The sequence below is a fragment of the Camelus bactrianus genome, chromosome 18 (assembly GCF_048773025.1).
Source record: "Camelus bactrianus isolate YW-2024 breed Bactrian camel chromosome 18, ASM4877302v1, whole genome shotgun sequence".
Taxonomy (NCBI): Eukaryota; Metazoa; Chordata; class Mammalia; order Artiodactyla; family Camelidae; genus Camelus; species Camelus bactrianus.
In genome coordinates, this window is record NC_133556.1 from 7,909,731 (window position 1) to 7,918,990 (window position 9,260).

General features: G+C 52.0%; 1 protein-coding gene across 7 annotated transcripts; it reads right to left on the reverse strand.

The window, feature by feature from the left end:
• Nucleotides 1–753: 753 nt before the first annotated feature.
• On the reverse strand, nucleotides 754–8,996 carry RHBDD2 (rhomboid domain containing 2). 7 transcript variants are annotated; one of them, XM_074345884.1, is made up of 4 exons: nucleotides 8,523–8,996; nucleotides 8,284–8,399; nucleotides 4,103–4,258; nucleotides 754–1,733 (listed from the first exon to the last, which is right to left on the reverse strand). In XM_074345884.1, the coding sequence occupies exons 1-4, from the start codon at nucleotides 8,979–8,981 to the stop codon at nucleotides 1,376–1,378; spliced, it is 1,089 nt and encodes a 362-aa protein (XP_074201985.1). In that variant the 5' UTR covers nucleotides 8,982–8,996; the 3' UTR covers nucleotides 754–1,375. The 7 variants fall into 7 exon arrangements, with proteins under 7 accessions (XP_074201985.1, XP_074201987.1, XP_010970635.2 ...); XM_074345886.1 differs by having other exon boundaries at nucleotides 4,103–4,253; nucleotides 8,346–8,399; nucleotides 8,523–8,790; XM_010972333.3 differs by lacking the exon at nucleotides 8,284–8,399 and adding an exon at nucleotides 6,126–6,533 and having other exon boundaries at nucleotides 4,103–4,253; nucleotides 8,523–8,789.
• Between the last annotated feature and the right edge of the window lie 264 nt (nucleotides 8,997–9,260).

Consider the following 9,260-nt stretch of genomic DNA (forward strand, 5'->3'; position numbering starts at 1 on the left):
CTCTCACTCCATACAGCACGCCCCCTATAATGAACTACGGGTGCACTGAAGACAGAGCTCATACTGTTCCATCTTTGCATCCCCAGAGCCTAGCGCAGGCCTGGAACTCAGTAGTTGCTCACAAAGTGTTAGTTAAATGAAAAAAGGAGGAGCAGGTGAAGGAGGGAAGCCTCGTGGGGTGGGGTGTCTGACTCTCACCATCCTCTTGTGTTGTAATTATCTGCAAAGCTGACTCCCTCCGAGGAAGGGGGAGGGCATTCCTCCATGGACAGGAGGGAGCCCTCTGCCTCCTGTACCCTCAGCGCTAGCCCAGGCAAGGGTTTCAGAGGTCGCCAAGGGGGTGGCTTCTTTGCTGCCCTCTGCTGACGAAGAGGGGAAACTGGACAATGTCTGGAAACTTCTTTGGCTAGTGGGTCCCACCTGGCCTGAGGACCAGAGAGAGGTTTCTGGCGTGCAGGGAATAATGATCTTCTCTCCTACCAATGATGCTAGATTCTTTGTTCTCCTAACAATAGCCAGCCTGGAGCTCTGGGAACACGCCTTCTCCCCAGGGGCCTAGTGGTTTCCTGCTGCTGCCAAAGCTTCCTGTTTACCCTTTCAGCTCTCCCAGGACCTCTGCAAATGATGCCCCGACAGATCCCCCACAGGGAGTCAGCCTGATTACCTGAACACGCTTTTTTCCGCCATCTCACTGAGCTTCGCCACTGCCCTCCGCGCTCCTTGGCCAGACCACGAAGAGACCACACACCAAGGGCAGGTTGGAGGCTGCTTCTTTATACAAAGGTAATCAACACCGTGGACCCAGCAGCATGCTGCTGCGGCTCACTGGCCCATCTCACCACACGAGAGAGGGCAGAATTCTGGGGGGGGAGGGGGGGCTGCTGCAGGGGAGAAACACTATGCAGGCCCGGGGACTGGCAAGCAGGCCAGCTGGGAGCTCCCGAAGGGCACACACAGACACACGGACACTGTATAACCAAGAGCACTACATACAAGGACAGCAAGGAAACGGAGAGCTGAATTAGCCACTGACAACCAATGCCCTCATCGCCCAGCTGTTCTCTGGGAGGCAGGTCAGCGGGTGGGAGGCGCCTGGGCCTGGAGCCAAGGATCCCAGCTGTGCCGCCACTGGGCCACTCGACTTCACGTCCTCACAGAGCATCTCGCTTCCCATCTGTAAACTGGGGACGATAAACTGTACTTCACAAAGGTCTCAGCAGGATGAGTGAGACTGAAATAGGGACATATATCAAAATACTCAGCACAGAGCCTGGCACAGAGAGGTGTTCAATAAATAACTTCTTGTCAAGAAAATCAGCTCTGAGAGGACCTTCAGAAGGCCGAGATGGGAGATTACTTCCCTAGAAATTCTCTCTCAGGGGATCAGGACCCTTGAGCACTCCTTGGAGCCTGCAGCCGCTGGAGTAGCCAAGGCCCCAGAATACACTGTGCCCGGGCAATTGAGGGGGGCGGGGGGCTGGACCCCCAGGGAGGCACCCGCAGAAGCTGGGTAGACACCGGAGGAGTTAGGGGTTGTGCCAAAATGGTTCTGCACATAACACAGGCCAGAGGCAGGCTGGTATGGGGGCAGGCTGGGCATGTGCCCAGGAGTGCTGGCTGGCCAGGACAGGGCTTTCTGGCCACTGGCGTGCTGCATCTGGGCAACAGGGTGGTTTGGGGACAGGTGAGGGTGACCGCTCTGCGTGGGGTAGGAGCCGGGCACAGGGTTCAGCCTGGAAAGGAACAAGAGAGAAAATGGTCACTGAGCTCATAATGCCAGGGCAGGGCGCCTCCAGCTGTCACTCCACAGGAGAAAAGCATGAGGTCACCGTACTGCTTTCTATTACAACGCGCTTTGGACATTTCCTGTAACTAGCCATAAAAGCACCATGTGGGGAGAAAGGTTCATCTCAACTGCACAGAAAACAGATGCCCAGAGAGGGCAGGGCCCGCTCACAGTCCTGCAGGAAGCCAGCAGGATGAAGGGGAATCAGGCCCACGCCTGAGACCCCCTGAGGGGTAACTGACTCACAGTAGCGTGCCAACCTGATGGAGACGGGGACCAGATCACAGCAGTCAGCATGTCTGTGGCCGGCTCAGCCATTCTACCCAGAGGAAGTAGACCCACCTCTGTTGTGGGGAAGGGAGGGGAGGGCTCTAATGGGGTAACACAGGGCTTGGGCCCAGGCCTTGTCTGCTGGGTGATTTTCCACCTCTGACTTCAGGAATAAAGACTCACAGCTCAAGGTCCTGGACAGGACAGGTGTGGGGAGCTGTCTGTGTCGAGGTTAAAGACCCCACCACAGACACGTGTGCCTGGGACCACGAAGGCAGAAGCACCCTAAGCGTTTCATCCTGTGAACTTTTGTGCAGAGTTCCAAATCTAAAGAACGAATGTCAACACCGCTGATACTGGTGTTAGGTAAAGCACTAAAGCTGTATACATTTCAACCCAAACCTGACCTTACAAATCAGCTGCTTAAGTACAGATACAGGACACCTAGTAGTACTTCTGAGGTTTTTAAAAATATGGAGGTTTCGGCCTATAAGAAGCTTGCCAAGAGCCTCCAGGGAGGCAAAGCCAAGTCCACTGCCAAGATAAACAAGCGTGTTGTAACACTGCCTGTGTCCCGTTGCCAGGCCATCGAAAACATCGTGTTCTGTTCTGGGTGCCTACTGAGGCCAAGATAACGAGGGATCGAACACCACGCCAATGCAAAGGACGTGGAAGGGATTGAGAGGGTCACCATGTCCCCCAACCAGATCTGCAGGCCATGAAGCAGAATCAGTGTCAGAGCCCCCAGCCCACAGGGGCCGTGAGTTAAGGCTGGGTAAAGTACATTGCCAGCTGTCTTAGCAGGGATCCCTCCACAGGTGGGAGGTTTGCAAACAAGGACCCTTAAGTCCTCCTTAGATTCTGTGAGGACAGCAATTAAGAGCCAAACAGCTCCTACACCTAATTCTGTTTTGTTTGTTTGTTTTTGTTTTGTTTTGCTTTTTGGCCAGGGAGGTAATTAGGTTTTATTTATTTATTTTTAGCGGAAGTACTAGGGATTGAACCCCGGACCTTGTGCATGCTAGGCACATACTCTACCATTGAGCCATACCCTCCCTCCCCCACCACCCAATTCTAAACAGTCTCCCACCTATTTAGACTCCAGCAATTACTTGCCTGAAGCCAAACGGGTGAGTGTGCGTTTCTGTTTTTTCCCAGTACCCGTCCCTGCCTTTCAGAGATGGTCAGGGGGCTCTGAACCACTGAAGCCTGGGAGTGTCCCCCTCCTGAGAGAAAGTACAAGGTAAAGGACAAGGTGCAGCTTCCAACTCAACCAAGACCCTGCATCCAGGTCATCACGGAGGCCAAATTCCCTCCACAGCTGGCTGAACGCAGAAAAGGGCCACTGAAAAGCACCCTGACTTCTCAGTGAGTCCTTTCTTCGGGAGGGACTGTTGAAGAAACCCTCCTCCGTCATGAAATCTCAGCATCTCCAAACACCAGGGAAGGCTGGCTGCATGCAGCAGTGCAAAGGGAATAAACAGGACCCAGAGCAGGAGACCCTGGTTCCAGACTAGGCTCTTCTGACCCTGCGGTACCTGGAGAAAGACTCCTGTCCTCTTCGGGCCACCTCTCTGAAAGGAGGGAGGAGGGCCCTGGCGGTGCCCAGCACTCTCCACTACGAATCAACGTGCCTGGACTGGAACACGGTAAACCTCGCCTTCTCTTGCTGGGCGGCCAGGAAAACCCTGCCTCTCAGGTTGTGGGCTGTGCCGTGTGGACTGTGCTTCTTACAGCCTTCAGGCCGGAGCCCGATCCCACTGCACAGAGCGCTTGTCGGCACTGAGGGCTGGTGACAGCCCTAGATGGGGCCACCCGGGATTATGCGCCAGAACTTCAAATGCCTCCCCTCGCCCATTCCTGCTCCGCCCTGACCTCGATGCAGCTGGGCAGATTCCAGAGAGTGCAGAAGAAATGCATGCGTAGATTTTTCTGGGCCCAGGCTGCCCACACCCTCTTCCCTTCTCCCCATGACACTGAACCAGGCGCACCGTCTACAGGCCCTGGAGTTGCTTTAGGAATAAAGAACAGGGTTCTGGAACTTACTTCCGGCTGTGGGCCGCCCTTCTTTCAGCTGAAGAGCCAGAGATGTACTTGAACATCGAAATCCTCCTCATCAGGCTGAAGGGGAACTTCTGGTCGAGCTTCAGTGCGACCTGCTCGGGGAGGTCGATGGAATAGCAGTAGGTGAGGCCGTCTGAGGTTGGCGAATTAAGGAAAACCGTAAGTGGCTAAAGGGAGGGCTGAACCCTCCCCACAGCATACAGGGGAGTCAGCACTTAGTCCACCTGGAGCTTCAAGCTCAGGGGAAACCAAGAGTTGAGCTTCCATGCCCGCAGGTACCTCCGCAGGAACGTGGTCCAGCAACAGGAGAGGGCGGAGAGGGGCTAGCGTTTCACCTCTCCCTACGCCCAGCCATCCCATCTCTCAAGCCCCTCCAGCCCCTGCGATCACAGCCGTAAGCCAGCACACACCCGTCTGTGTAGTGGGATGAAGCAGGGAGCTGTCCTGGTACCTTCTGGGGGAACGGACGTCTTCTTGTACTTCTGTCCCAAACAGAAGGACCCCTGCCTCAATGTGACCCAGGGAGCTTCCTGTGGGCCTCCTTGGCAGCACTTCCTCCACACTGTCACCTCTCCCACGGATGTGATGGTACTCTGGTCATCCGACCCGTGTCAGCCCATCACTGCCTAGACAGCCACAAAGAGTCAGCCTTCAACCATCCATCCATCAACAAGTATTTATTGAACATCTAGTATATACCAGGTACTAAGACATAAGGAATGAATGCCAGACAAGGAGTAAGTAATTGGGGTAGAATAGTGGTGATAAGCAAAATTTATCCACAGATGACCATGCTGGGGACCCTGACCTAGTCTAGGTAGATCTGATGTGTTTTTCTCTAAGAAGTGATGTGCAGGCTGAGCCCTAAATCGTGTAGCAAGAGCGAGAAGTCAGGTGGTGGCAGAGAGAAGGCTGTAAGAAAGCAACAAGAGAATGTTTTTCCTTGAGGCAGTGTTTTCACTGGAATGCCCTGGTAAGGTAATTCTGTGCTGGGCCAGACTGTTCCACTCATTAGGACATCGAGCATCCCTCGCCACTGGCCACTAAATGGTAGTAGCACTTAGTCATTGTGATAACCAAATATGCCCTTGGGTATTTCTAAATTCTTTCAGGGAGGACAGTGTATTTCTAAATACCGATTCCAGGTGGAAACCAATGCTGAAAGGATGTCAAAAGTTGTGGCTGATGACTTCAGAATGATCTGAAGAATGTGTGCTGCTTCTGACTTTGAAGAAGTAATAATACTAGACTGGTCTTCCCAAATAAATAACTATAACCAGCATACGATATTTTCCACAACTGTTTTCAGACTTTGGACCACAAACACTACCAAACTGTGATACCCAAGATAAGGGAAACAAATTAAGTGACCCTCAAGATCAAGCTGGCTTTCCCCACACTAACAGTTTACAGAATCACAAGTTGGAAGATATTTTAGGAATGCACCTTGCCCAACTCCCAACACTACTAGTTCTGAGGTTCCACTTTGTACTTTGGAATTTCCCCCCAGTTGCCAGAATATGCACACAAGGAATATGAGGTTTCTCCTATGTTTTTAACCACCCATATGGTAAAAGCCTATCTTTAAAAAAAAATTTTTTTTTCTGAGAGAATGACTAAGCCAATCAAAAACCAACCAACCTGTTCCCTAGTCCTTTCAGCTCATGGGTATTTCAGATTCCTCCAATAGAGTCTTACCATAATTAGTCAAATGTAGGTTTACACGTCAGTTTATAAGGAAAAATATCAAATCAGAATATTTCACTAACTGGCAGTGCTGGGCTGTTGTGAGGAGAGAGCTACGGGGATCTTTTCCTGATGAGGCAGTTCTGGCCTAGAGAAGGGAAGTGACCTGCCCAAGGCCACATGGTTTTCAAAACTGAAGCCAGAACACAGATTACCTACATCTGGGCCCCCAGCTCCACCTACTTGGCCCCCCAGGCCTTCCAACTTGGTCCACGCTTTGACATGTCACTGTTCTACAGTCCCCTCCTAGGAAGGATACATGTTAGCCCAATTCCAAGCCCACAGACGTTACTGAGGAAGGAGGTCTGGGGAATGAGCCAGGAGGCACACAGCAGGAGCCATGGCACCAGCACTGAGGGCACGACCATGCCAAACACCAGGGCCCTCCTCATCCGAGAGCGGACGGAGTTGACACCCAGCATGGCAAAAGCCACTGGCGTGAACCCTCTGGCATCCTCCACCTCCCCCAGCTTTGACAGCGAGGACACAGCTTCAAACGACAGGAAGATGATGGCGGAGAAGAGGGCGAAGATCACAGTGAAGAAGCAGTGGCGGACGGTGCCCACGGTTCTCTCAAAATTGCCAGCAAAGCGCCAGATGATGATAGCACCGCAGAGCAGGGAGACGGGATTCTCATAGACAAAGATGTAGGTCACCAGCCTGTAAACTGCAGAGGGGGCTGAGTTAGAGGCGGGATGGGGGCGTAGCTCCAAGAAGGGAAAGCCAGGTTACAACCCACCTAGGAAATGGGGAGCACCTGGCTTTTGCTGCCAGTGAAAATCAGCCCAGAGCCAGTGGAATAAACAGTGGGAGGCAACAATGAAGGATCCAGGACTCAAAGTAGAGGCGTGGAAATCTAATCTCTGCTCTTTCCCAGACCTGGAGCAAGTCTTACCAGTGACTGGCTTCCACGTGGGGGAAAAAAAATAACACTTTTTAGCAACTTGAATTTGTAATGTGCTTTATAATCCTTTTTTTTTTTTGGTTTTAATACTGACCTATCTCACCGGGCAGTTTGAGGGTTAATTAATTGTAACAGCTTCAGGTGGATTGGGTGGGTGTCACTTAACACTCTTTGTGCCCGTCTCCTCGGCTGTAATCCTGACCTCTCCTTCCATAGTGGCTGTTTAGAGGAAGAAAAAAGGGACCATGAATTATTTTGCACCTATAAAGATTAGAAAACTATCACTAATAATGTTGATACAGAACTCAGAAGTCTCCTGAAAGTGTTTATCCAAGCTTACAGGTAGAGCGATGCTTTATATGCAATAAGACAGCAAAGAATCTCATTTTTATTGTTCTAAAAGCAGTCCTCTCTTATGTACTTTTACACCCCTGCAGGCCAAAACACTGAACTGAAGGAGGGAGACCGATAAAGTGGCAGTGATATTGGACTTGGAAGTGGAATCAGGCTGGCTGAGCTCAGTCAAGTCACAGGCCCTGTCTGCTTGGGTTTTCTCAATGTGAAGGAACAGGATTACACTTGAGGCCTTCAAAGATCTTACGTATCTAATACTCACATGCCCATAAACCCAACACTCAAAGAAGCTGTGAAGTAAAGAAAAAAAGAAGGGAGCTCAGTTAAGCTGGCATTTTGCATCTGTCTCTGAGGACAGATGTGCTGCGTATCTAGGGTGGGGGTGGGGGAGTTTCAGATTTGAGCAGGGAGGCAGGCCATGAACCACACACCTCAGTCAGGCCATCTCTATAAGGCTCCATTATCTGAAAAGTACGTCATAACTTGTTGACTAGTTCTGACACTGAAATTCCAAGTACAAGTATGAAGATTCTAGAAGCAATTCTATATAATTTGGGGCTTATAAACCCCAAGGCTCCAGTTCCAAAACATCACACAGTAAAAAGAAAAATCTGGGTTCCTGTCTCGATTGTATGACTCAATAGACCTGCGAGTCTCGCATTAAGCCTCAGCTGCATCTAAATAATCGGCAACAATAAAACCTACATTACGTCATGGGATCATCGTGAGGATTAGATGAGATTAATGCGTGAATGTGCTTTGCAAAACAGCAAGTCATACAAATTCCCCATTTTCCTCCCCTAAGAACGTCTTACATGAGCAGACGTTTATCCTTAATTGGTCTGCAAAATTTCTCACTCCCCAGAGAAAACAAACACCTCTCCCAAAGGTACAAGATGCCCCCTTCCGCTAAGAGCTGGGAATCGGCATCAGGATTAAGATAAAAACGAAGAAGCAGAGGAAATTCTAAACCCCAGGAGGCCACAGGTGAAGCTCAAGTGTCTTGACGAAGGTGAAAGAAAATTTTTTTTCCAATGGGGGGGTGGTTAGGCTCTAAAGCAGACGTAGGTGTGAATGTGACAAGGGAGGGGGAGAGGAAAATGCTTCTTCTCGGCAAACGAGCAGGGGTAAGTGAAACCAATTTGCTACGAATGGATATGGGGGCCTTGACCAGTTCGACGGCGACAGGGAAGGGAACAAATCCGAGTAGGGAAGGATTACAGTGATGACGAAGATGGGGCTCTGCACAAAGACGTGGGATATGGGGCTGATCCTCTAGGTGGGGAGAATAATGAGGCGTATGGAGACGGGTAGCACGACTGCTGAGAGGCCAGAGCCTAGGGCCTGGCAAGGCAGGAGAAAACGGCTGGCATCGGTGCCCGGCCCCGCCCTGCTCACCTTGCCAGTTGCGCAGGGCCTCGGACCGTAGCGAGAGGCCCGAGGGCGCCAGGGGCGGCTGCAGCAGGAACAGGCGGGGCCCGGACACCAGCAGCGAGAGCAGCGCGGTGAAGAAGGTGGCGGATGGCACCTCGGGCCACAAGGACCAGCTCCGGGACCCGGGCTCCGAGACCGCCATGGCCGCCAAGGATTCCGCTTTCTTTCGCGGCTCTGGCTGGTTCTCAGCTCCTTCCGCCTCCCTGCGGCTGTCTCCCCTGGCAACAGCGGAGGAGGTGGCCAGAAGCCCCGCCTCCCCGAGGCCCCGCCCCCTTCAGAGTTTCCCAATCCGGTCGCGCCAGCCAGCTGCCCCCGCGCGCAGGCAGCTAGGAGTCCAGCCAGCGCCCTCTGGCGGCAGCATACCCGGGGCCGAACGAAGCCTGGTGTGGGAGCCGCTTCAGGGGCTAGAGTGGTTTTGATCATCACTGTTCTAGCTACCTAATGATTATTGTGCCTTACCGTTTAGTTTACAGACTCCTTTCTCTCCCTCCCTCTTTCTCTCTCGCCTACCCTCTCACACACACACACCCCTCCCTTATCTGTGTTTAACCCCATTATACCAATGAGGTAAATTAAAATCTGGAGAGGTCCCTGGGAAATGCAGCTAAACAGCAAAGACAATTAGAACTCAGGTTCCGGAATTGGCTACTGGCAAGGGCAGGTTTCAGTGCTTGGGTTAGAGAAACAGGGGTGGGAGAGAAA

Coding starts and splice junctions, on each gene's coding strand:
- RHBDD2 (XM_010972333.3), bottom strand. CDS start 8,700: ATGGCGGTCTCGGAGCCCGGGTCCCGGAGCTGGTCCTTGTGGCCCGAG. Junction 6,534..8,522: donor GGCCCTGCGCAACTGGCAAG/GTGAGCAGGGCG, acceptor CCCCCTCTGCAG/TTTACAGGCTGGTGACCTAC. Junction 1,734..4,102: donor AGGGCGGCCCACAGCCGGAA/GTAAGTTCCAGA, acceptor GTTCCTTTCCAG/GCTGAACCCTGTGCCCGGCT.